The sequence below is a fragment of the Colletotrichum paranaense genome, assembly GCF_030867605.1.
Source record: "Colletotrichum paranaense strain IMI 384185 chromosome Unknown Scaffold_2.1, whole genome shotgun sequence".
Taxonomy (NCBI): Eukaryota; Fungi; Ascomycota; class Sordariomycetes; order Glomerellales; family Glomerellaceae; genus Colletotrichum; species Colletotrichum paranaense.
In genome coordinates this window covers 1,263,147-1,288,767 of record NW_026848960.1, presented here as the reverse complement: position 1 = coordinate 1,288,767, position 25,621 = coordinate 1,263,147, and the positions used below count along the sequence as shown (strand labels likewise).

The 25,621-nt window shown below is 52.4% G+C and overlaps 10 protein-coding genes across 10 annotated transcripts; 4 read left to right on the top strand and 6 right to left on the bottom strand.

The window, feature by feature from the left end:
• Positions 1–81: 81 nt before the first annotated feature.
• Positions 82–1,214, top strand: CPAR01_02314 (uncharacterized protein; the record flags this gene model as incomplete). The annotated part of the gene is made up of 2 exons (XM_060486602.1): positions 82–624; positions 693–1,214. 2 exons carry the CDS (start codon positions 82–84, stop codon positions 1,212–1,214), a joined length of 1,065 nt encoding a protein of 354 aa, XP_060353930.1.
• Positions 1,215–1,861: 647 nt separating this feature from the next.
• CPAR01_02313 (uncharacterized protein) lies at positions 1,862–3,705 on the bottom strand (the record flags this gene model as incomplete). Its single annotated transcript, XM_060486601.1, has 4 exons — positions 1,862–1,934; positions 1,997–2,348; positions 2,408–3,502; positions 3,567–3,705. The coding sequence occupies 4 exons, from the start codon at positions 3,703–3,705 to the stop codon at positions 1,862–1,864; spliced, it is 1,659 nt and encodes a 552-aa protein (XP_060353929.1).
• A 961-nt stretch (positions 3,706–4,666) lies between these two features.
• On the bottom strand, positions 4,667–4,867 carry CPAR01_02312 (uncharacterized protein; the record flags this gene model as incomplete). Its single annotated transcript, XM_060486600.1, has 1 exon — positions 4,667–4,867. The coding sequence occupies one exon, from the start codon at positions 4,865–4,867 to the stop codon at positions 4,667–4,669; it is 201 nt and encodes a 66-aa protein (XP_060353928.1).
• A 199-nt stretch (positions 4,868–5,066) lies between these two features.
• Positions 5,067–6,623, top strand: CPAR01_02311 (uncharacterized protein; the record flags this gene model as incomplete). Its single annotated transcript, XM_060486599.1, has 1 exon — positions 5,067–6,623. The coding sequence occupies one exon, from the start codon at positions 5,067–5,069 to the stop codon at positions 6,621–6,623; it is 1,557 nt and encodes a 518-aa protein (XP_060353927.1).
• A 585-nt stretch (positions 6,624–7,208) lies between these two features.
• CPAR01_02310 (CFEM domain-containing protein) lies at positions 7,209–9,379 on the bottom strand (the record flags this gene model as incomplete). The annotated part of the gene is made up of 8 exons (XM_060486598.1): positions 7,209–7,435; positions 7,511–7,581; positions 7,648–8,030; positions 8,095–8,162; positions 8,228–8,264; positions 8,326–8,510; positions 8,764–8,858; positions 9,186–9,379. 8 exons carry the CDS (start codon positions 9,377–9,379, stop codon positions 7,209–7,211), a joined length of 1,260 nt encoding a protein of 419 aa, XP_060353926.1.
• An 843-nt stretch (positions 9,380–10,222) lies between these two features.
• On the bottom strand, positions 10,223–12,266 carry CPAR01_02309 (uncharacterized protein; the record flags this gene model as incomplete). The annotated part of the gene is made up of 3 exons (XM_060486597.1): positions 10,223–10,249; positions 10,303–10,956; positions 11,403–12,266. The coding sequence occupies 3 exons, from the start codon at positions 12,264–12,266 to the stop codon at positions 10,223–10,225; spliced, it is 1,545 nt and encodes a 514-aa protein (XP_060353925.1).
• Positions 12,267–14,547: 2,281 nt separating this feature from the next.
• Positions 14,548–16,158, top strand: CPAR01_02308 (SPFH domain/Band 7 family protein; the record flags this gene model as incomplete). Its single annotated transcript, XM_060486596.1, has 1 exon — positions 14,548–16,158. One exon carries the CDS (start codon positions 14,548–14,550, stop codon positions 16,156–16,158), a length of 1,611 nt encoding a protein of 536 aa, XP_060353924.1.
• Positions 16,159–16,613: 455 nt separating this feature from the next.
• CPAR01_02307 (cytochrome P450 1A2) lies at positions 16,614–18,142 on the bottom strand (the record flags this gene model as incomplete). Its single annotated transcript, XM_060486595.1, has 2 exons — positions 16,614–16,661; positions 16,724–18,142. The coding sequence occupies 2 exons, from the start codon at positions 18,140–18,142 to the stop codon at positions 16,614–16,616; spliced, it is 1,467 nt and encodes a 488-aa protein (XP_060353923.1).
• Positions 18,143–21,525: 3,383 nt separating this feature from the next.
• Positions 21,526–24,007, bottom strand: CPAR01_02306 (uncharacterized protein; the record flags this gene model as incomplete). The annotated part of the gene is made up of 6 exons (XM_060486594.1): positions 21,526–22,314; positions 22,387–22,555; positions 22,621–23,059; positions 23,113–23,185; positions 23,250–23,904; positions 23,982–24,007. 6 exons carry the CDS (start codon positions 24,005–24,007, stop codon positions 21,526–21,528), a joined length of 2,151 nt encoding a protein of 716 aa, XP_060353922.1.
• A 909-nt stretch (positions 24,008–24,916) lies between these two features.
• Positions 24,917–25,603, top strand: CPAR01_02305 (uncharacterized protein; the record flags this gene model as incomplete). The annotated part of the gene is made up of 1 exon (XM_060486593.1): positions 24,917–25,603. The coding sequence occupies one exon, from the start codon at positions 24,917–24,919 to the stop codon at positions 25,601–25,603; it is 687 nt and encodes a 228-aa protein (XP_060353921.1).
• Between the last annotated feature and the right edge of the window lie 18 nt (positions 25,604–25,621).

Here is a 25,621-nt window from a genome sequence, read left to right as displayed (position 1 = left end):
CTATTGAATTATATCCAACAGCCTGCTATCATACCACAACCCTTGCTCTGTCGTTGAGAAGAAGACATTTTGCACACAATCATGGCACCAGCTCGGACAGATGACTTGGGCTCAAGGAAGCCCCGAGTCGTGGCACTCGGCACTCCAAAATATGTCGGCGACGACTACCTCGCCGACTTCAAGACCGAGTTCGACTATTCCGTTCTCGAAGCAACAGACCGCAAGGAAACAATAGCCATGCTGCCAGAGGATATCGAGAAGAACGGTCCCATCGATGCCTTCATCATCCGCATGGGCACACCGCCGTACGAGCCGTTCGACAAGGGTCTCTTGAGCGCTCTAGCACCCAACTGCAAAATCATCACGTCCGCTAGTGCCGGGTACAACGAGTTCGACGTGGAGTGGATGGCCTCGGAGGGCATCTGGTTCTGCAATACAGTCGACGCCGTGGCCGAGGCAACGGCGGATATGGCTCTGTTTTTGACGCTGGCTGTTCTGCGCAATACGAGCAATGCAGAGAAGAGCGCCAAGGCCGGCACCTGGAGAGCGGTTCCAGGGCTTGTTCCTGGGAGAGATCCGTCCGGCTTGACTATGGGTATTGTCGGGATGGGGGCTATTGGCAAAGTATGTTCTGGCCCATCGCATCAAGATTGCATTGTAGAGTTGCCAAGCTAATCTGAGTAATCGCGCAGTACCTCGCAAAGAAAGCAGCCGTCTTCAACCTCAAGATCAGATACCACAACCGCCACCAGCTTCCCGCGGAAGATGAAGCAAAGTACAACGCGGTATACTCCCCAACACTAGAGGACCTTCTCGGCAAGTCCGATATCGTGTCACTCAACTGCCCGCTCAACGACCAGACGACTGGTCTGATCGGACCCGCAGAGTTTGCCGCAATGAAGGACGGCATATTCATCGTCAACACTGCTCGCGGGCCCGTCATCAACGAGGCGGCGCTCAAGGACGCTCTGGACTCTGGCAAGGTGGCCCGCGCTGGCCTCGATGTTTTCTGCGACGAGCCCAAGCCAGACATGGCCTTGGTTCAACACGATAACGTGATTGCGCAACCTCATCTTGGTGGCCTCACAGACATGGCTTTTCAGAAGGCTGAGAGGGAGTGTTTTGAGAATATTCGGGCTTTATTCAAGAGTGGGAAGCCTAACTCTCCTGTTATCGACATCCATGATAGAAAGGCAAAGGCTTTGGCGAAGTGAGCTAACAAACCTAACAAAAATTCCTAGTTAGAGGTTAGCTAGGATCTGAAGGAAATCATGAATAGCGTAGAGCGTCAGCGCCGTAGACTTTCCAGAGCGGTCCGCAGACATCTGCAGCGACTCAAGAATGCTTCAAACAGATATAATATCACAAACTTACATCACAACTTCATAAGATGACAGCAGAAAGAGTCCAATATCTTCGCTCGACAAGCTGCGTGAACGTGAGCTCAAATAAAACAGAACACACTTGCTATAGTACATTGTCTCCTGACCAGCAATCTCAATAAGACTGATTCATCTTTCTTCCTGTCTACACTGGCATGCACAAGGTCCTAACTTAGAGGAAGAATACACGAGCAAGCTGACTGCAATCATGCAGACCGCACTGCCTTAGAGAATGCACACATTTCCGACGGGGTGAAGACACGAGTTGAACCGAACACATTCTCGATTCATAAATGCTACCCGGCTTCTTCTAGGAGTACAGACCACGGCTCAAACATTGAGTTATCAATTCAAGCCTACTAATGTAAGATATAGTAATTATGAAAAGCTTTCACCCCTCTAAACGAAGCAATTTGACGATAGCTTCCTCGCGCCTGGTATGATTGTTCCTCCAAGCGTGGCAGTATCAACGCATCTGATTAGACCTTTTGGCTGACCGCACGTGCGCCATTCTTCTCAATGCTAGATTCGGGCTCGCTGTTTTGATCGCTTCTACATATATGCATGTTAGCCTCTGGCTTTGCGCTCAAGATTTACGACTTGAGGGTACTGACACTGACTCTTGAGCGTCGATGATTGCCTCTTGCTCCCGAGCTTGTTGCTTCAGTTGCTTAGCCCTGCGACTGACGTTCCACCATGGTCCCTTGAAGAGCTCGTCTAGTTGCTCCAAGCTCTGGAGAGATGTTTCAGGAACAACGCAGTAGACGTAGATCAACGACAGAAAACACCATCCCGCGAAGAAGATGAAGGCACCCCAGTTATGAGTCTGGCTGAGCAGCGAAGGCATACCCTTGTTGACGCCGAAGAAAAAGAGCCAGTGGAAAAACTGTGAAAAGGCGCTGCCGAAGGAGCGGAGATGGTTGGGCCACAGCTCTGCACCGAAGACATAAGGTAGAACGAGGAGACCTGCAGAAGTATTAGCATGTTGCTTTATTCGACCTGTCACATATCTTTGGTCTACTCACCGACAGCGTATCCGAATCCGTGAATGAAAACAGCGGCGATAGCAGCTTCGCTAGACCCCGGTGCAACATTACCCTCCTGGCGATACTTGATGAAGACACCAATGTACAGATCAGAAATCATCTGGATAGTGATACCCGTGAACAGACTGCGACGGCGACCGAGAGCATCGATGAAGAAAAAACTGGCAATTAGAGTGAAGAAGAATTTGGCCATGCTGTACATGCCGCTGAGGAACAAACTACGGGCAGTGCCACCACCTAGTCCCAGCATGCTCAGGATGGGGACGAGGTAAGACGTGACGCTGTTTGCTCCGGAAAGTTGGGCGAGAGCGTACGACAGAACGGCCTGTTGCACACGACGCAGGTTTGAGGGGACCAAGAAGGCATCCTTCACCAGCACGACGAAGCCGGGGTTGCGTCCAAACTTCTCTTCCTCTTTGGAGATCTGGTCCTTGATGTCTTCGATCTCGGTTGCCACCCGGGGGTGATCGACCGGCAGCCCTCGGAGAGCCGTCAGATTCTGGATCGCCTCATCGTCCCGTCTGGCAATGAACAACCAGCGTGGACTTTCATAGAGCAGGAAGCTTGCCGCAATGAGGATGGCCATAACGATAGTCGGAGAGAAGAAGACGATCTGATACTGGAGCCTCCCGACAGCGACATGGATGAAGCAGGCGTAGACGATGAAGACCGACACAGTCAAGGAAAGCAGCATGGCAACGCTGAACCAGACCGCCAGGAGACCACGAATCTCTGTAGGGGCAATCTCGACGATACTGACAGGTCCAGTGACTGTGAGGGCACCAATACCCATGCCGGAGACGATGCGAGCAAAGTAGAGTGCACCGATGTTACCCATCGACACGGTCGCGATGATTTGTCCGATGATCCAGATGGTCATGTAGAGGCGATAGGACCACATTCTCCCGATGCGATCATTGAGGAAGAATGACAAGCCTGCGCCGATGCCAGCTCCGATGTAGACGAAAGAGATGAAGTTGGAGACTTGAGTGGGGTTCGTGGCCGATGTGATTCCAAAGTCTTTCTGGAAACCGGGAAGAGACGGCACCACCGAGGAGGAGCCTTGATCCCATGCTATGTTGACCGGTCAGCCGGTGCATCTTGGAAATGCCAATGATGGTGAACGGAGTCTTCTTACTGATGGGGATGCCACTCGTGGCATAGAGGGCAGCGGTGAGCAAGAGCTTTCGGTTCGAGATGAGTTCTCGAGGCGACTCCTTGATTGCTGTGATGTACTTGGCGAAGGTCGACTCCGTGAAGACTTGCTTGACACCCATCTTACAGAGGACGACGCGTTGTCCTTCTTGAGTCCGAGTAATGATCCGGCAAATCGGCACCGTCTGTATGGTCGGCACGAGAACTCGACCGGGTTGTATAGGTAGTGAGCAGATGAAACCTTTGGCGACAAGTGAGTAACTAGATGAACCAAAGGAGTCGTGTGTTTTGTCGATGGGTCCTGCGATATATCATCGGACAGGGAGATTGCCCAATCGGTATCTATATGTCAACCTGTTTGCATATTCGTTGGCTCGTTATGCATCAGCTGGACGTTATCAGAGCCAAGATGCGAAAGAGAGACGTTCGGTCTGGCTCAACCCCTACCCTACCCTGCCTCGAGCATGCCTCACTTGCTGACCAAAGAGTCCCAATCGGCAGGGTCGTCGTCTGTGCAAGCTCAAGATCCGGGGTAGATACCTCTGGCGGGGATTTCCAGTCCATTCGTCCCTACGGCGCATGACCAAGAATCCCTTTGAGATAGGATTCTTCCTCGAACCCCCCTTCAGCGTAACCCGTATCAGGCTAAGGTAGGTTGACAGTCACCGGCTCTGATGGGACTTGCAGTAGCTTGCCAACCACAGCCCTGGATCGTTATCCGGGACAATCCGGGCAAGGGTGTCCATGTCTGCGGCACACTGCGAAATGACGAGAGCGGGGTCGTAGAGCGACACAGACTAGGACGTTATCAGCTGCCGGGACCGGACCCAAGACCGCGCGGTGGGTGGAGGGCCCGTGGGGCACCCGGCACGAGAGTGCTCCGTTAAGGGAGGATGTATCTTTGATAGTGACGGCGACTAGGGGATGAACTTATCTAATTGGATTGGTTGCGCAGTTGTTGATATCAATTTGAGTGTTTATGGTCTTGCTCCCTGCTAAGTCGCCAATCATTGCCAATGTGATTTAATTCACACAGTCACAAGTCACCAGTCTCTCACAAACTTCGACGTGTTGTTGGATCCTTTAGTTAACACTATTGCTCCTCAATCCAGGCGCCGCAGTGACTTTAGCTCCCGCACTTTCTTCTAGCTCCGACCCGGCCAGCAGCGTTGCCACGGCGTTTACCGAATAATCATACCATACGACCTGTCGGCACTCGACTAGTTTGCTCGATCCAAGAGAAAAAGGCCGTTCAACGCCGTTCCAGGAAGCTGGTGTTCCCATCTTTCGCCTGTCGACCCCTCGTTGCCAAAAGTTTAGCAGCACGCTACTGAAGTACGAACAATCCTTTCGGACTCCTCTCCGAAACCTGGCCAGAGCTTCTGGAACGTCTTGGGGCCAAAACTCCCGAGAATAGCTTCTGCATTTTTTTCTTGAACTCTGCTCAGCTATACCGGTACATACAGTAGCGCAGCCAGAAACCATGGCACGCTCACCTAACAAGGACGATGCGGTCATCATCGTCGGGGCCGGCATCTTTGGTCTCAGCACCGCGTTGCACCTGTCTCGCCGGGGATACAAGAACGTCACCGTCTATGACAAACAGCCCTACCACGAAAGTCTGTACTCGTATTTTAAAGGCGCCGATGGAGCCTCTGCAGGTAAGAAACTTTATCACTCTTCTAGTGCTGCTGGCAGAAGGCTAATGAACGATTCAGACATGAACAAAATCATCAGATCTGCTTATGGCGCACAAACGGAGTACCAAGGGTTGACCATTGAGGCGCTAGAGGGCTGGACCGCTTGGAACGAGGAGCTGGCAAGCGGGAAAACAGTCCCACCCGGCCTAACCACCAACGACCGCGTGTTTGTCAATAACGGCAACCTGTCACTCTCAGACTCAGCAACCCTGCCGCAATTCGAGCAGGACACCGTTGACAACATGGAGGCAGCAGGGCATCGAAATACTCAACTGATCACCATTGATGAGAAACATCAAAAGATCGCTGCTGAAAAAGGATGGTCGTTCGGAATGGACCCGTTCCGACGTTTGCAAAGAGGTCTCAATGCGGCCGGCGTTCTCGACACGACGGGAGGCATGGCCGTGGCTGACAAGGCCTGTCGTTTTGCGCTGCATAAGGCGGGAAGCCAGGGCGTCAAGTTTGTGTTAGATTCGCAAGCTGGTGCCCTTGTCTCGTTGATTTACGAGGGGAAGAAGGTTGTCGGGATCAACACCCGAGATGGCAAGGAGCACTATGCGAAGCTGACTATTCTGGCGTGTGGTGGCTGGACACCTTCTTTACTCCCAGCCATGGACGGTCTGTGTGAGACGACGGCAGGATCGGTGGTGCTGCTCAAAATACCCCGTGAATCGCCGTTGTTTACTCGTTTCGCACCCGAAAACTTCCCAACCTTCACTTACAAGGTGAGGGACGGCGCTGAAGGTGGACTGTACGGGTTCCCTAGGGATGAGAATGGCTGGCTGAAGATCGGCTATCGCGGAACCAAATACACAAACCCCGTCAAGCAAGCTGACGGCAAGGAACGCAGCGTACCCGTAACACGGTGGTCGAGTGCATCGGCGCCTAGCGATCCTAACGATGCGACTAATGACCGCCTGACGACGATTCCCCAGCAAGCTCTGAAAGTTTTGCGCTTATTCTTGGCAGAGAATCTACCGGAGCTAGGCGCCGAAGGCATCGATGTTTCTTTCACTAGAGTGTGTTGGTATACGGACAGCTACGATAATCATTTTGTGATTGACCATGTCCCCGACACCGAGGAGACACTTATGGTTGCGACTGGCGGGAGTGGACACGCGTTCAAGTATCTTCCCAACATTGGTAACTGGGTCGTAGACGCAGTGGAAAAGAAGGGCCAAGACCAGATTCCACCAAAGCTTTGGAAGTGGAGACAGATTGGGAAGCAGGAGGAGCCGTATAATGTCTTAATGGAAGGAAGCAAAGGCCCGACAGCTCTCGGCAACGTGCCTTTGGCGGCCGAGATCGAGGTATCTGGCAGTGTCAAATCTAGGTTGTAGAATTGAGGCTAGGTCTCGACATATGTTGAATCCCAAGATGCTACTAAGGTACCATCAATCACTCTACCATCCAACTATACACAGACCGAGATTCCGGGTTTTCTCCTGCGATTTCACTTTTGATTCAGCCCTAACGTCGATCTCTAGCTACTTTGGCTGTAGAACGGGAGATTTCCAGGTTTGTGCGACTCTTAGCTGAGGTTCGGCTATAATGACCGTAGCGTCGGATGTGCTCCCCGAATACTTGTTAAAAAAACACGCATCGTCCAACTATCTTGTAGCCTCTTCCACCGTATGCTATAGTCCACTGCAAAGAAGATTTGGTCCGGGCTTCTTCGGGCTGTCCGTCCTGCATGAGCTACATTAGTCCTAAATAACTTCGACCATGCCTCAGTCCACCAGATCTTGCTGCAAATCAGATGCATCTAGACAACGCGCAAAACATGAAGCTTTTGTACAAACCTCAGTTGGAAGTATCTATATATTATTGCCTTTTACAAATTGACGAACGTCTTCCAAAAACTCCACGTCCGCGTAAAGAATTACCCGCGAATCACGCTGAGCCTCCTAAGCTGTGCCTTGGCATCATCTTAGCTCCTCCTCCCCGACCTCCGTCGACGCCGGTGCCGGCGACTTCTGTGGATACTCCTCGAGATTTTGGTTCTGAGCATTCCTCGAGCTCAACTTCTCCACTCGTTTAGGGTCTTTGAGAATAAAGCGGCGGACAAATTGCCAGATGTTTGGGATGCAGGTCGTGAAAACGCCCACGTCGAGCTCTATGTCTGACCACACGGCGACGGGCATTGCATCGACTAGAGATGGTCAGTCCCGCTGAGAGTAGCACGCCAAACAGTGTTTGTTTTTGGATGATTCGAAGCTCTACTCACCAGTTGGATTGGTCGACGCAGTCGTGTACCTCAAAACCGCCCTCAGTCGTATACCGCTGGAGATTGTGAGGCTGATCGTAGTAGGGTGGTTAGTCGTATGTCAGAGATGAAGTTGGCGTTCAAGATACAGTGCTTACAATAGGCCGAGACTGAACATGAACATCACCGCCCATTTCTTTCGAGGCTTCATGTTCAGGAAGAGCACCTGAGATGCCGGTAGAATGAGCATCCACATGTCTAGTACGATGTTGACCGCCCCATGGACCACGCCAAGCGGCGGCACCGGTATACAGTGACCATTCTCCTCCCCGGTCCATTGTTTCCAAGCTTTCCCGACGGGTTGACACTGAAAGGCCACTAGGAACACGGATCCCATCCCGAGCCCCACGGTAATAGCCTGCGTTGTCCACAAGACCCAGCGGAACTTCTCGCCGGGAAAGATTCGTAGGTACATGAATAGTATGGAGGATTTGATCAGCGTCAGCGTGAACACATAGAGCAGTTGGCCGATATAAAATGTCTGGAGCCAGTCAGCGTTGTATTCTCGTCTGAATACGCGTTGTCGTTGGAGGGAAAGTTATTACCAAGAAGTAAAGGTCGATTTGGTCGAAAGTGAGACTCCAAATATCTCGCCCGGCGCCGTTAAGTTCAGCTGTGAGGTAATTAACACACCATTTATCGAAATTTATTTTTTATATTGCATAGGGATCTTCTTACCGACGTAATTTACCGGTATGAAGCCAAACATTATGATCTCGATTCACGGGTTAGACTTTTCTTCATCATATTTTCCCAATCCAGGGGTCGTAACTCACATATGTCAATAGAATGGTACTGTCATCAAATCCCCAGGGTGATATCCGGGCGATCTTCACAACTAAGCGGATGATGATGGCGAAAGTGGGAAGTGTGAAGAACAGAACCAGGCGCATGATCTTGACAGCGGCGAAGTCGTCCTCAACCGGAAAGCCGCACTCCGTCTGCGTGATATTCTTCGTGACTGGAGATGTGGTTAGCAATGTGCCGTCTTGGTACCCCGACGGAAACATCGATTCACTGACCCAGGGCATTTTTGACTGAACAATCCGCTCTGACACATGTCTCGACTAGGTTTATGTATGAAGTATCATGGCAGAGGCATGTTTGATCACCGGAAGTGCATGTCGACTTTGGAATGGCATCCAGTAGGCAAGGTACCTGCCTTTTATTAGCAAGACTTAATGGTAAGAAATGCATTGTGGGAAAGTACTTACTGCGCATGGTGGAATGTCGCCCAGGCTGGATGCTTTCGTAAGGGTACTGAGGCTGAGTAGGAGTAACGGCGGTGCGAGCCGTGCCCAAAGCATGACTGCAAAAGTGATAGATAAGGGGAAGATATGCGACTCTTTTCCTTCCTGGACAGAGTCGTTTGTCGCCTCGATATCTGCTCCTTAATCGCTGGTTTCCTAAGTGGTGACAACCACGATTTGACTTTTGGAAATTTGTAGAGCGTGGTTTGATTCCGGTTTTGCATCAAATGGGGAACCTTGCCTCAATGGAAGAAGGAGGCAAGCGAGAGGGACTACCCGTATGTACGATTCCTTCAGCCCGCTTAGATGAGCGGCCAAGTTAGCCTCGCAGCCGCCACGGCAGTGCCTTCATTGGTTTTGAGGTGGCTCGACTCCGCACCGCTGACATTCCGATGCCATTTGCGTCAATCTCGATAGCAGTGGCGTTGAATGGCCACAAAGAATGCTTTATATGTAGTCCATCAATTTCTGAAAGAATACCAGCATCGACTCCAGATCGAAGCCGGTTTCGGTCTAGACCATTCAACGCACGGATAGGCGGTCCAGCCGAATCATTTCTCGATCTATCGCATGGTTCCATGACGAGATTATCTGGATTGCAATGACCATTGATGCTATGTAATCAAGCAAGCTAGTGATCGGAACTCTATCACAATACCTCGTTGGCGCTTCCCCCTTGAGATCGGGCCGAGGCTAGTCCCGTCTCCTAGAAGGATTACTCCACCAGCTCCATGCGGGCCGCGACGATTATCACTGACTCTATCAAAATTAAAACCGAATAATCGCATATTTATTTCCCAGGGGCCGTTTTCATTCCCCAAGTTAACTTCTCTGACATCGACCTTGTGCACTAATTTATCTAACATCGTTCATTTGCAATGACTGTCTATCAGCCAGCAGAGACTTCGGCCAAGACAGCATCCCATCAAGTTTTGATTGTTAGATATAGCATTTTGTTTGGTCCCAAGATGACTCTACTTTTTTGAAGCCTTTGTAAATTGAAGGGGAAACAGTGGTGGACTTAGACGCCACATGCTTTCCCACCGCACGAACGACATGAATAAGAGTCATCTGGCAGTTGATAGGGTATTTAGTGAGAAAATTTCCAAGAGCCAACAATTCCAGCAGAGTCTACACGGGCTCTTTAAAGCTTCCATTTCGGCCTAGACAATCATCAAATAATTCTCGAGTAAAGTTCCACACTTTCACATCCAACCCTCTCTCCCTCATACCCCCCAAAACTTCCTCATTATCAACCCTCTCCCCTTCGGGACCAACCAAAAACACACCACCCCCGGACCTTTTTACACCCTCGACCCCTCCAGGAACCCTCATAACTCCCTCCCGCCCTCGAGAATCATACAAATCACTCGTCGCCAAAAATAACCCCCTTTGACCCGCCTCCTCAAAACCCATCTCCCCCCTAACGTCCACCCCAAACCCCCTCGCCCTCTCCAACCCAGGCGTCGCCACGGGTCCAGGCATAGAATGCACAAAACTCACCCCCGGGTTCTCCCTCGCCAACACCTCAAGCGCGAGCGTACCCATGGTCGTAGCCTGCACGGAAGCAGGCCAGTAACCCCAATTCCCGGGCTTCCGGAGGTCGAGGTCCTCCTCGTCGGGCATGGGACCCTCTAGCCCCGCCGCCAGCACCGATACGACGCGCGGGCGGGCCGCCTTGAGGAGGAGGGGGAGGAGCTTTTGGACGGCGCGGAGGCGGGTGTAGTACCGCGTCGACATGGACGGGTCCAGCCCTTCTACGGTGTTTTGGCGTCCTTCAAAGGCGATGAATCCCGCGGAGAGGAAAAGAATGTCGACTTTTGTTTCCCTTTGGAGAATGGTGTCCATGGCGGCGTCAACGTCGGATATCAGGGCATGGTCTGCGGGGAGGAGGGTGTAGCTGGCATCTGGGTTTGTGCTTGCGCGCTGTGAGGCAAGGAAGGTCTCGTGAGATGCGACGGTCTGAGGGCGCGCCACGGTGTAGATGTGTGGGGAGCGCGCGTGTTGGGCAAGGTGCTGGAGGGTGCTTTTGCCGATGCCTGATGTTGCGCCGATGAAGACTGCTACTAAGCCCTTTGGAAGAGATGCGACGAGGGCGTTGGATTGGTTAACTACGTGAAGGGAGACCATGGCTAAGGAGTCCGGAGCGAGTGCTTTCTGGTCAACGTTATCTTTGGGCTACTGTGTCCCGAAGTTGAAGTTGTACCATGCGTTTACAAGTAATATATCTTATAAGTTATTAGCTACTGGACATTATCGCCAACATCACCCGATATCGATGTCGTTACTCGATGGCAGTGTGTAATTATCGTCAGCAAGCCAGAATTCGATCGAATTTCGGACGAGAGAGATGCATCCTCCTAGTATTAGTTCGTCTCATTGGTCGGCTATAATCCCTCATCAGTGCAGGGTACCGATAAGTTGGTCAGCAATAAGCTGTGGCTCGGATGGATAGGTCTGAAGCGGACGCTCAAAATAGTCCGAATTGCGAAGGTGCCAGAGAGGCATGTCTGTCTGTCTCGGACTTGCTAGCCTTCTAACATTTGTGATCTGGTGGAGACTCGGGTATCAAAGCCTCATGTCCTTCGTATCCTCACTCTTACCACGATTCCAAACCCGCGCATGCTCTCCCATATTCCCATCTCGTTTTCCCGGCGAAAGGTTACTTCCTCCCCGCGCACCGTCATTGAAACATTTTCCTCGAACGTTGTGGAAGGAGACGTGGGCTTCATAAAGTGTCGAGAAGGCGGTGGGCCCGATGAGGACGACGAAGGTGACGATGAAGGATCTGTGCCAGCTCTGAATAGCCCCCAGCGGCCGGCCTTTTTATCCTCTTTAGCTTCTTCTACGACGGCACGGACGACGGTACGGTCGAGTTTTGGTTCGGGCTGTAGCCGTTTCGCGAGACGCCGGGCCAGACCTTCATCGCTCCACCACCATTCTCCTTCCCTTGACGTCGACGCACCTGTATTGACGTCGTCGTCCCAGCGGCCCCATTCGTCAAATTCATAGGAGGAACCTACAACTGCATCTCCGGAGGCTGCGCCCGTGCTTTGACCCTTGGTGTCACCCCTTCCCTTAGAATCGGGGTCGGGCTCCGGTTCCACGCGGATGACCTCCGCGACCTGGCCTGCCTTTGGGTCGGCATCTGAAGCGATGATCCATTCTGGACCGACTGCCGCAGCGGGCACGAGATAGAGCTCTGTTGAAATGGGTGGGTGAGGAGTCGTTCCTAGACGTGTCAAGAGTGACGTGATGTGGGGCGTTAGGAGCGGAAGAAGGGTTGTTGTCGTGACGGTATCACGGGCGGTCTGCTGAGCTTGCGTTTCGCGGAGCAAGAAAGAGAGGTTGTTGAGGGTCACTGAGACCGATGAGTTGTGGTTGAGTGACGACGATGAGTGGTATGATGTCGTTGCCTCGTTGTATGAGGGGGGCAGATCCCCGTCTCCGTCAGGGTTCTTCGACATGGCAACAGTATCGTGAGTAGGTTTGGAATTGAATTGATGCTTTGTGGCCAGGCTTCTGCAACACAGACTGAGACTTGCGTGAAAGTGAGCTCGTCGGGCTGATGCAGTCGCAAGGGAGATGATTGGAAGTCCGTCGTTCGTGGGTCACTGAGTGAATGACCTTGATAGATGAACAGTAAGCCTGAGCTCTTTGTGCCAAAAACGCCTCGGGCGACTCTGGCATCGGGTGCGTGCCGCAATGGTGACTGGACTTTGGAGGATCAGAAGAGGCAGGCAACGACTTTCGGTGCCGAGACGGGGATTCCGCAATGACGAAAGAGTGGGAACACGGCTCGACGTACTCCGTAGTATCTAGGTAGTTGCAATGCTCTCGGCCGACGCCGATGGGAGCATCAGTTCGACTTCTGCAGGGCTGAACTCTTGTGACCGCAAGGCCTGCACGAACAGCATGCAGTCGGACTAAGAATTCGGGGATGGTGGCGGAGATTATCGGGTTTGGTGGTCACGGGGTCCTCTGAGCGATCAATGTTATGCAGGGGCGAATGTGTATGATTATGTTGTGTCAAAGGGCAGACATGGAATGAGGCTGTGAGTTGGTTCGTGGGTGTTGTAGATCCTTGGATAGCCTCTCTTGGGGGTCGGTTCAGGCGGCACTGCGGCTGGGCGAAGGAAGACAAGCAGGCGCTGTGAAGGCTACTCGACGATTATCGGATACGCTAATGGCAGGTTCCAAGGGTTCTCGGAGGCGTTTTCGAGTGCCTGGCGAAGGTGCCGAAAAGAAGAGGAGGAGGGAAATGCGCCCGACTAAAGTGCTGTGCTGTGCTGCGCCGCAGCTGGTTCCTATCGGAAGGGCTCAAGGAGGCATTAGCGCGCCGCCATCGCTCAGCATTCCCGGAACAGGTGACCGAGAATGAGGCCCGCTCGTCGATTGACATGAGGGAAAATCAGACCCTAGGCTCGGTCATCGCCTAGGGAAAAGAAGGTCGAATTGAGTTCGAAGTTGATGTGGTATGTGAGCGATTTCTTGATGTTGATGCTGCGTGATTAAGATGCCCGTTTCAGCCGCAAGATATGTTGGCATGCAATAGCAAAGTAAGCGTTCGGTGACGGGAATTACAGGCCTTCATCTTGCGCTGCCTGGAATTCTAGCAGCAGACTATGCCGTCTGAGAGGGTCTATGTTGTATAGAAGAGAACGTGGATGATCTGACTCGGGCCTGTGCACTCGAGTTAGCCCGTCCCTGCATCTTCTGGCGCCTTTTGATGCATGTCTGACCTGGCGAAACCATGAAAGTGAGGGTGTTGTCGATGGTGTCGAGCGAAGAGGTGGAGGGCCTCAGATGGGAAGCGGTGGAGTGGATCGACACCTTAATTTCCCCAGATCAGCCACATTCGGCGATTAGGTGACTCCAGGCATCCATATAAGGCAGGCTTCGAGAAGAAGTCTAGCGCGCACTAGCCACACCAGCTGACTTGACCCAGCCACAGGGGTGCTGTGATTGGTCCGAATATCCCGAAAAAGTCACGTGGAGAGGTAGGACTGACTAACCGGGTGCCTGCCGTCTGATGCGGAATTCAAAGGACCAATCCAGCTACTATCTTTCCGCCATTTCCTCCACCTACACGTCCAAGGGTGAAGGTCTTACCATATGCACTGCCGCCACCAACGGAACGATGTTCTGACGGTGACCATTCACCAATGACACCGCCCAATCGCATTCTCCGCCCTCCAATAATGCTTTGCCTTGCCACGAGGCTCATTTCATAGGCTGCCAGAATGGTATGTCGTGTAACGAGAATGCCTGGTCATGAATGGGTCACACGCTAGTCGCAACCGTTTACCGCCGCTAAGTTGCTTGCTCGACTGGGCGTCTGCCCCCAGCCATGAACTACCTTACCCGAGATGCCAAGGTAGGTGACATGATGTGAGTCCATTCTTGAGCTTAGAGCTCAGGTAGAGCTTCGATCTGCCTCGCGGGCTCCCAAGGTATATAATAGAATGGTTCCTCCTATTTGCAGTGTTGTGTCACACCAACATAGAGCTACCTCAAGATACCCCGAGTCTTCTTGTCTATCACAGGAGGATCACTCTACAAATCCAACGAGCAGTCCACGCCAGCAGCGTCTGCTCCAAACATCCATTCATATACTACTCGAACTTCTCATAACAGAGTCGTTGAGAAGCGGCCACCTTTAAAGATCTCACCCTCTTCTCCCTCTGCCAACCCTACCTCCATCTTTACCTTACCCTCACTCACTTCCACCCATACAACACCGCCAAAATGTCGTACAGAGTCGCCGCCCCCGATGAATACCTCGCCATCACGGGTATGTCCGTGAAGACGGTCAAGATCACAAAGGCCGCCTGGGTATGGCCCTTTCAACGCTGCATGCGCTTCCGCATCACTCCCCACGACTATGCCATGAGCCTCCAGGCCATGACCAAGGAGAAGCTTCAATTCCTCCTGCCCGTCGTCTTCACTGTAGGCCCCGATGTCAACCAGCGCGGTGCCAACGCCGCTCATCAATCGAGCCACCACTCCGAGACCTCCGACCAGCAGCAACACGATGAGGACGACAGCTACATTTCCTCCAACCGCCGCGAGGACCGCGGCGACGCCCTCATGAAGTACGCCATGCTCCTCGCCGAGTCTGCCGACAAGAAGACCAGCTCCCTCGTCCACCTCGAGAATATCGTCAAGGGCATCATCGAGGGTGAGGTCCGTGTCCTGGTCTCCAGCATGACCATGGAGGAGATCTTCACCGAGCGCGAGGTCTTCAAGCGCCGCATCTTCCGCAACATCCAGTCCGAGCTTAGCCAATTCGGCCTCAAGATCTACAATGCAAACGTAAAGGAGCTCAAGGACGCCCCCAACTCAAACTACTTTGAGTCCCTCTCCCGCAAGGCCCACGAGGGCGCCAGCAACCAGGCCAGGATCGACGTCGCCGAGGCCCAGCTGCGCGGTAACGTCGGCGAGTCCAAGCGCAAGGGCGAGCAGGAGCGCGAGATTGCAAAGATCAACGCCGAGACCGCCGTCCAGAAGACGGACCGCGACATCGAGCGCGCCACCGCCGAGGCCAACCTCGACACCCGCCAGGCCTCCCTCAGCAAGGACGTCGAGATCGCCCGCGTCGAGGCCCGCCGCGCCCTCGAGTCCAAGGACGAGGACCTCAAGCGCGAAGTCGAGGTCAAGCGCGCCGCCGCCGAGATTGAGCGCCTGCGTGCTACCGAGGTCGTAAAGGCCACAATCGAGCGTGAGGCCCGCCAGCAAAAGGCCGACGCTGAGGCATATGCCATTGAGGCCGACGCCAAGGCCAACTTTGAGAAGAGCCAGCGCGAGACCGAGGCAAAGGCCTTCAAGACGCAAAAGGATGCCGACGCGCACACCTCAGCCGAGTTCAACCGCACCACCAAGACGGCCGACGCCAACGCCTACAAGGCCCGCCAGGACGCCGAGGCGCACCAGTACTCTGCCCAGCTCAACGCCGAGGCCGACCTCGCCATCATGCTCAAGAAGGCCGAGGGTATGGCCGCTATGGCGGACGCCTACGGCAAGATGTCGACTGCCTTTGGCGGTCCCGCGGGTCTGCTGCAGTACCTCATGATCGAGAAGGGCACCTACGTCCAGCTCGCAAAGGCCAACGCCGAGGCCATCCGCGGCCTGCAGCCCAAGATCAGCGTCTGGAACACGGGTAGCCAAGGTTCTGGCGAGGGCGGTGGCAACTCTGGCATTGATACCATGCGCAACGTCTACCAGATGCTGCCTCCCCTGATGACGACCATCAACGAGCAGACTGGCATCACTCTGCCTGAGTGGCAGTTTGGCAAGATGAACGCCGGTATGCAGGCCATGCAGAGTGAGAACAACGGCAAGATCAACGGGTCCAAGTAAAGGATGATTGATAATATCACAGACACTCATTTGAACGATTGGGGTAGATTGGCGTTGGTGGCTTATGCCTGATTCACGAGTTTGATGATACCATAGCAGGGATGGCCATAGTCGATTTTATAGATCTCCTTTGTCTGTAGTTGTACTTTTAGCTTGATAGTTACTTAATATCTCCTTGAATCTTACACACTAGTAAAATTCGATAATTCCGCTACCGCCAAGTGAACAACATGTAGACAAACGGAACCTCACGTCATTGGTGTTATAGTGTTCAAAGACTGGTACCACATAGTATCGTTCCAGGTCGCTTGGCGGTTAGCATCCGAAGTAAAGGGGATATTTACGACATTCAGCAACGATTACCAGCTACGCATGCAATTTATACTACAATACACTCATTCTATAATCCCACAGTAGGCTTCACCTATAACGTTGTTGAAATAACCATCTCTGCACTACGAGGACTCCTGGGTATAATCCGGCACGGGAATCGCTTCGGGTGACTCGTAAGTCCATTCGTCAACTCCACCAGCGGTATAATCTCCTCCCCCCTCGGCCCTCTCACCCTCTCAATCTTGACCGTCGCGAGCATCGAAGCAATCACAATCCAAATGCTCGCCTCCGCAAGATGCTTTCCAACGCAAACCCTCCTCCCGAACCCAAACTGCCCCACAGGAAACGGCTCCCCGCGGCCGCCCTGTTCAACAGGGACGTACCTCTCCGGGTCAAATGCCTCAGGATCAGCATACGTCCGCTCATCGTGCGTCATCGCCCGCGCATTGGCATACACGAACGATCCCTTTGGTATAAACATGCCGTCGTACACATCATCCTCCAGGGAGCGGTGCGGCACACCTAGCGGGGATACGGGGCACCACCGCAGCGTCTCCTGGACGATATAGTCAATGTACGGTAGTCTCGGCCGGTCCTCATAACAAGGCATCCTCCCATCCCCGACGACCTCATCCAGCACCCCCTGCGCTTTTTCCTGGACCTCGGGGTGCAGAACCATGTTGAGGACGAAGACTACCAGCGTCGACCACGTCGTGTCCTGCCCCGCGGCATAGACCGCCGCCGCGGCGCCCTTGATGTCGTCTACCGACAGCTCTGGCGCGATGCCGGATTTGATCTGCTCTGCCCTCTGCTCCAGCAGCATTTTAGTGAGACTGTGTTCTTGGTCCTGGGTCCTCTTGGCCGTCACGGCGGCGTAGGGGGCATCGTGGATCTGGCGGATCGCCCAGCTCCAGGTCCGCGCGAAGCGGAGTGATCGGTCTCGCACCAGCCAGTCTGGTAGATGCCGCACAAAGGGGAAGAAGTCTACCAGCGTCCCAGCCGGCGCCCCGCCGTGGCCGAGCGCGTAGGATGCATCCGTGGCCATTTGGATGTACGGGTCGGTACCACTCTCAACACTAACACCGAACCCAATCCTCATCACAATGGCAGTCGCGAACCTCCGCAGCGCCGTCTCCCAGGAACTAGGGTCTCTTATAATCCCCTTGACCAAAACCAACGCTTCCCTCTCCTGTAGCTCGCGATACACCTGCACACTCGTCTTTGAAAAGCTCCGCTGCAGGATGCTGCGATGCATACGAAACTCCGAGCCCCACCTCATAAACGTCAGCGTCTTGCGCCAGCCCATCTCCTCGAATAACACGAAGCGCGGGCGGTCGCAGTAGTTTGCGCCCCGCTTATCGAGCAAGTCGACGGCGCCGCGGACAGAGTTGAGGACGATGATGGGCTGGCCTAGGACGTTGAAGTAGAGCACGTCGGAGCGGTATTCTTTTGACCAGGCGGCGTAGGCGTGTTCTGGGTTGTCGGTCGGGACGATGCGGAGGTGGCCGAGGATTGGTTCGCCCGGAGGTCCGGGCGGGAGCGGGAGCAAATGGCCCTGGTGGGTTCCGAGTTTGCGGAGTCGCGTGCGCGTGCGCCGGGTCCGTAGGGTATGGACGGTGACAGCGGCGAGGAGTAGGAGGAGGAGGAGCATGGCGACAAGCCGTGTCCTGTGCACGGATAGGACTTGCAATAGGGCCATTGTCGGGTAAGGTGCCGTGATTATTGTTGCAGGTATATAGCGAGCGTATCTAGTCGCAGGATAGTCTTACTAGTACCACCGAAGGTGGAAGGATGGGTATTGGCGACGGGGATGCCTCGAGGCTCTTATACGGAAGTGTCACCAACGATAGCCAATGCGATACCAATTCCAACCTTGTCGTGATGCAGCACGCAGGAAGCCCGAAATGGCCATCTCGGCTGACAAGTGGAGGAGGGGCCGGTTCCCTTCCAGCACGTAATGATGAGGAGATCGATTCTGCCAGTGGTTTATCAGCAAGGCGTTAAGGGCAAGAGTCAAGCAACAGACTAGAAAGCCGTTTGACTCGGGTTAGTGCATATGAGGATCTTAGAATGAGGGTAACAAGCCGCCCAAACCAATACACAAGAAAAACCTGGCCGGAAATTCTGCCCACGACGGTTTGTCGCATCCTGGTCAGAACCGGCAAAAGGGTCCGTAGCCGGCGACAAGCTCCTGAGTTTGCCGGACTTGGGCAAAATATGGTCTTCTTACACTGCGGTCCGCCGCCCATAAGTGTTTTTCCGCGTTTCCCGTTTAGCGAGCTTCATGCCATTCTGGAAGCTGTCATTATGAATGTTTCTCGGACGTGGCTTAGGCCGTATCTCTTGAACCTCATGCCTACTCCGAACGTTACAATATCTGCATACCTTGTCCTCCCACGTGGCCCTCCATCCGCTAGTTCACCTCTAGTCTGACACGATCTCACCTAAGATTCAGATCCAGTCACGAGTAACGATTTCTAGTCAGTGACATGCAGACGTAAACTCGCAACCACCGAGTCACACGGAGCCGCGTGGTGCCGTTTGTTCTGCTCTACCCCTCACACACCTGATTCGTAGCCCACATAAGGGGGAGATGGTCGGGGCCGCAGCGGCGGTCGCTTAACCCGCGGCGCTGACTGACTCGGGCCCCCGCCGCTACCAAACGGGGATTCGGAAATCGATTCGTTTCGGAGGCGGTGCCGGGAACGTAACATGGCGGGCTCGCTACACGCGTGTCGGCAAAATCATACGGCCAGCATCCGGGCCACCATGCGAATCATGCCGACATGCTGGGACTGAAGACGTGGAATTTCGCGGATTTCTTTTGCCCAATGGAGCGAGCCGCTAGCCGTTGGTTTCGCCAACAATTACTACGGTCCTCTAAAGCCGATGATACCGACTCTTCGAGCAGCCCCTGTGGCCATTCTCTAGTGTTCGGCTCTTGTACTGTCAAGGGAAGTTCTGGGTTGAGTATAATTGCGGGGGATAGTGAAACGGAAAAGGGAGCGGTAGTTTCATGCCTCAGACACCTGAACGTTGAGCTAGGATGATTACGACTCTTACCTCTCATATAGATAATAAAACGCATGGAGCCTCTGGTACGAGCAAGAGAACGGACAAGAGAACCAGAAAGACAATAAATGCGGAACTGAGAAGTACCTGAAGGCTGGAGAACCTTCACTGCGTCCCACTTTCAGCATTGAGATAACGTGTCGGGAGAGCTTACCACAGGACACTATCGCAACCAGACGATTTCTCCACTTCTGTATCTTTCCATGTTATATTTCCTCACGTCGATTTCAATACGTCAATATAAGATTAAATTGAAAATAACGGATCGCTTGGTAGGCCAGATAAGATATCTGGTATAATGACAAGAGAGATCTACCGGCCTGCACAAGATAACACCCACGCTTTGTTCGTACTCGCTATTGAAGCTTAATACAACGAGGACAAGGAAAGGGACTCGATATGAAAAGAAGTTACAGTGCGCATGACCACTTCGCGCTGCTTAGGTTCAAAAGTAACTTGGAAGAGACAAATGCCCTCCTGTCAAGTGCTCAAGCCGAGCAAACGGTGCGGAAGGGGTCGGCAAGGCGCACCTTCTGGATGATCCAATGCCAGGAGAACCTTCATGTCCACTTAGAGCATAGCATCCCCCCGCCGCTCCCATTGGATGATCTGACAGTAATTCGCCTTTCCAGGAGAGCGGCTTTACGTTTAGAGTCGTCACTAGGCATATGGCTGCATTGACTGGCACGCTTGCTGCTATCGCGAGCCCCTACCTCACGATAGGATGCCCGGATACATACCCTTGTGCGACGCTTTCCCAGGCACATAGCCTTCGAGGGCAAGTCGATCGTCGGTCGGGCATCCAGCGGATGAGATTAGGCCAAGCCATCCGAGGAAAACCAATAGTAGGTACGCTGCATTAGCAGAGGGGCTTAAGATACGTACGGCGGAAGCGGCATTGAGACATTGGTAGGTTGAGTATCTGGAACCAAAGGGTTGGAAACTTGGGTACCCAAATTTCACCTTTCTCCCAGACGTCATGGTATTGCGGCCAAATAATTCCGTTTTCGGGATGAGGGGAGAATGAGGGGAGAATGAGGGGCCAAGGGGGGTGGGGGGCTTATTACCTCAACTACATAGGTAATCTCGCCCCATCCCTCATCACTGCAGACGACGAGGAGCCATACCAATATTCTATCCTAGAGGGCTTCTGGAGTAGTGAAAAGTCATCCGGTAACGCCATCAATTGTACGAGCAAATAGGGGCTTGAAATAGTATGAGGGCTTGCGATGAGACGTTCCCCGCTATCCTTAGGAGGTGGTCTTCGCGGCAATAAGTGCGACTCGCTATTATTGTATCTCTAGCGGCACCCGCATCTATACCCCCATGTCTTAACTCTTAGAGGCCGAAGGAATGGTAGTAAGATCTCGTGGTTGCGTCTCCTGTCGTCAAGCAGTCCCAAGAATGGTGGGACTAACTTGCGCAGAGTTAGTGGCTTATACAGACGCTTGAGATGTCAACCAACAAAGCTTTGACGGCCGAAGGTACCCAAGAAGATGGCGAGGGTCCAGGTTGTGTATGGCGGCCTAAATTTACACATGCCCCAAATGGGGTTGTTTCCTTACGACCTATTCGAAGCCGACTGCATTCTTGAGTGGCAAGTCCAATTATAGTCTGCTCACCGTCACTGGGATGATCCCCCGATGAATACCTACGTGAGGCTTCCGTACTTCCCTCTATCCTCCTTCTTACTGTCCAAATTCTGTTTATCTGATAATCAACGATTTGCCTGAATTACATAGATTTCACGCAAGTCCATGTGCCTGAACTTTGATCGAGCCTACATAGTAATCAGTCGGATCACAGTATGGCGTAATAGTCAAATCTGTCGATTACATTATGGATAGTGTCGTCAATAGCCTTTAAGTAGCCGAGAATGTACTTTTTAGTCCGAGTAAGCTATTGAAAAGAGGAGAAAGGCATACAATCTTGAGTTCGTCAACTCGAATCAAACTGCCAGCTTTAAGCCTCAGAGTCCGAATTAGAGGTGTCGCTCCAAATAGCCTGTTTCATCACACGTCTCCCAGAAGAAAAAGCATGCTGGACGAAGCCAGTATCATGCGCCACCGCTATGATAGAATCATCGCTTCCGCTGCTTGACACCTCTTCCATTCCGCGGACTTGACCAACAGTGCGAAGCCCAACTGCAGACCTCTTGAAATGAGTAGCACCTGACACTATTCTGGGGTTTGGCAAGCGGTCGGCTGGCTTGAGCTCCGGAAGATGACCGGATGGTTTGGAACCGACGCCTCGCAGCTTGGCACTAGCTGCACTGTGTTTTGGTAGTACTACTCGCTTGCGCTTCCGAGGATTATCAATCTCCTCAAAATCAGGTGGCTCCACGCGCTCAAGAGGATTCTGTGCAGGCCTCTCTGGGCAGGCCACAATATCCCCCTCTTTCGTTACCAAGAGACCGAAGCCTTCGTCGTCTACCTCCGTGTCAATGAGACAGCAGCAGTAGGACGAGTCGTAGTACAATGGTAAACTCAAAGTAGGCATGCTTCGGATGATTCTTTTTCCGCCATGACCCATGTAATGTCTTTGAATGACAAGGGATCGTTCATCACCTACGCCTTCAAACTCGAGCTCGAATAGCCAATACCCCTTTTGAGGCTGAGGAAGTTCGATGACATCGCAACAGGATGCAAGACGGAGATACTTCTTCCTGTCAGGAACCTGTAGAAAAGGGTCGCAAATAATTCTGACTCTAGATTTACCACTGAACCACCTTTTCCAGGGACTCGGTCCAGTCTGCTCATGGGTCATGTCAGTATACACAAAGAGTAGATGACAAGCAACGCAAAGCAGATCGAAATAACTTACTAGGTCCAATGAAACCTCAATCTCTTCTTCCCACAAGCCCCCAGATTCCTTCGGCCCTTTGGGTAGACTTCCCCGTTGGAATCCAAACGCGGCGCCCTTTGCAATTGACTCTCGTACAGACATGGTGTTCGCTGTCGCAAGTGCTGCCCCTCGGCAAATGTTCCATGAACTGCCCTTGAATGTCAGCAATGCTGTCCTCGCAGTTCTGCTTCGAGCTATCGATATGTTACTCACTCGTCCTTTGGTGTGTACATCGTGGATGGCTCCGATAATCCGTACCGCCGGCAGGCCAAGTTGAGCCGAGCTTGGACAGCAGAGTTCTTCCCACTGCCCCCTGACAGAACAGCTTTGACATGGGCGCTGAGAGACACTGCTTCAGCGATCTTCCTTTCAGCAAGATTCAGAGGCTCTCCCATGGCCCTCAAAAAACAGCTCTTGGATTCATTTAGCGAAATGTTCACGCTGCAAATTTGTTGCTCGTCGTCAGGGTTCGGACAGGTGAAATACATCGGCTCGACCTCGCATCCTCTGAAATTCACGATTTTTCGCTGGAATGATTCGAGAAGTTCTGATCGTAGTCGAGGTGGTAAAGCGCGCTTAGTAGTCTTCTCCACGTACGACTTCATGAACTTATTAACCTCCTGCTCCCACCATTGAGTACCGCCAAAGGTCGCTTCGGAATACGTGTCAGATATGTCGAGAAACAAGCTAGGCAACAGGACATACAAAATGTTTGACCCATTCGGTGGTAGCTGAGTTTACCGTCGGTGCTCTTCTGTGCACTGAACATGCACCCGTTCTAAAGATGGTCGTTCGCCTTGTGAACTTGTTTCCGGACATTGGCGATGTGATAGATTACTTACCATCGTGTGACCCCCGAAGTCCAAAAAGACGACAAGAACTGGGATCTGTGGTGACACAAAGATCTCATCGACGAGCCGTTCAGTCGCGAACAATTTATGGGCCGATGCAAGGCTTTCAACGTGAAAGCTGACTTCGAAATTCGGTTTGATCCAAGTCGAATTGGGGGGGATGTTCTTTCTCAAAAGATTCTCATACTCGGTTCGTTCTCCTAGTCTCCAATGAGCAGGGTATGACAGCCCGATCTCTTCGATGTAGAAGTAGGTGCGCGAGTCAGAGTCGTTGTTGCCGTTGCAAAAGCTCTCAACTCGCTCAATCACTGTTCTAGTGATATCATTCATGCCCTGTTTGACAAGGTACCAAGTTTCTTCCGCTTGCGAGCCCTGAATCAAGGCATCAATAGCATCATCTCCGGTCTTTGGAGATGTGGAGAAGAAGGGCTTTGACGGCACCGGTTCCCTATCCTGGTCGATGTCTTCGCCCGTATAGACCCTTCCAATGCCATCGAGATAGAGTGCCGAACTGAAAGCGCCTTTTTGATAGCGTTGATCATGCCCAGGCAAAGCATCTTCAGTGAAAATGAGATACTTCTGACGAGTGTCTCGGGTTAGAATACTGCCACGAATGGCGCTGCTTCCCCAGTCCAGTGCCAAGATACTGGGCGAGTAAGCTGAGGTCAGTCCATGTTTGATGATAAAGGTGAGACTTTCCAACTTTTAGCACAGAACACTTACGCAGTCTGTCGTTCGTGCTCAATCATGTCTAAATGTTGGCAAGATGTTAATAAACGCAGAAACAAAAAAAAGTGCAAGGGGCGCCTTCTGCTGTCATGTGAATAAGGATGCCAGGGGGAAAATGAGGACGAATGATCAACGTTTTAATACTCCGTAGTCGTTGCATCTCCCGAAGTTTAACCCTGATATTGATTCGTCTCCGCCCCGGATTGATGATCTTGAAAGATACCGGGTACGATAGGTAACCCCATTGAAGCACAGAGACCGCCCTAGACTAACGCGGTGCCTAATGCATGTAGTTCTCATAACATTACATTATTTTGGGGGAAGACGTTGGATGTCAGTTGAAGGAAATCTAGCCCACTAGCAGCTGCAGTCACATAGAAAAACCAGGAATACACCGGTGTGTAATTATATGTACAATGCACGTTGTCTGAAGATGATCCATGATGTGGATCCATGTAGGCAATAACTACAATGGGGGTGGTGTAGACATCAACCTACCGGATTTTGCAACACAATCATGAACTAAGCAGGGAAAGCTTGCGCTGTCACCGCCCGCCCCCTTTTCCCTACATATGAAGCCTCAAGGATTGTCTATCGGTGAGCAATGATAGAAGATCTGCAATAGGCTGTGCCCATTCTTGGCACAATCACTGCTGCGGTGCGGGCGCTAGACAATCAAGCTCGAGGAAGCTATTCGAGTATGAGTGAAAGAGGGACCGTACTAAAGTATATCGCTTCTGACATAGTGTGCATTTAGGTGGATACCTTTGATTTCATGGTATGGATGTAAAGGAATCAGGAACTTTGTCTCAAGCTGGCCGTGTTCCTTCAGATTCAGCAATGGATTGAAAAAGGTCACCCCTTCCGCCCTGCAGCGCATCAGCTTTGCCCCTTCTTATCCGCAGTCACCAGCTCAGAAGAAGTGCACTATGAGCCTTTCAGAAGATTCGACAAGCAGTCTCTCCGAGGAATCGGCAACAGCAATTCGTCTATACATTAAACAGCTTGAAGATGACCTCCACCAGCAGATCACTACTGAGGTTAAACGTGTTCTAGAGTCATATGAGATTTTTAGGAGCCATTGTCAGCAGAGCCTTCTTGCGGGTCTTCCTCCCAAGTACCGGCCGGAAGAGAGACCAGAAGTTGTTGCCAGGATTAAAGCACAATTCCCGTGTCACATCAACAACTTCTTCTACGACAACATCGCTGGAATGTCCTGCTCTGCCTTCCAATACGCAGGGACGAAGCCGAGTCCTTTCACGATGCCACGGGACCTCATTTCCATGCGCCGGCCGCCTCATTCGAATCGCACTGTCATTCGGCGGAAAAGGGTTGAGGGTCCTCGATTTGTGACCGTGAACGCGGTAGAAAGAGCTTACTTGGACAGTTTTGTCTTCTCCTATACGCTCGATGGTTCAAAGGCACATTGGATTCTGCTTTGTCCAAAGCAGGATTGCCAGAGTCGCAACTTCTCTCGAGATCCGATCGCTAGCGGAGATGCGATAGCACACTTCAAGCAGTGTGAGATCTCGGCTGTCGAAGAAACTACCATTATCAGGAGACATGGGATGCAAGGTGAGCCAATGTCTGTCCTATTTCTCTTCATTATACAGTGAGTGAGTGGCTGACCTGTT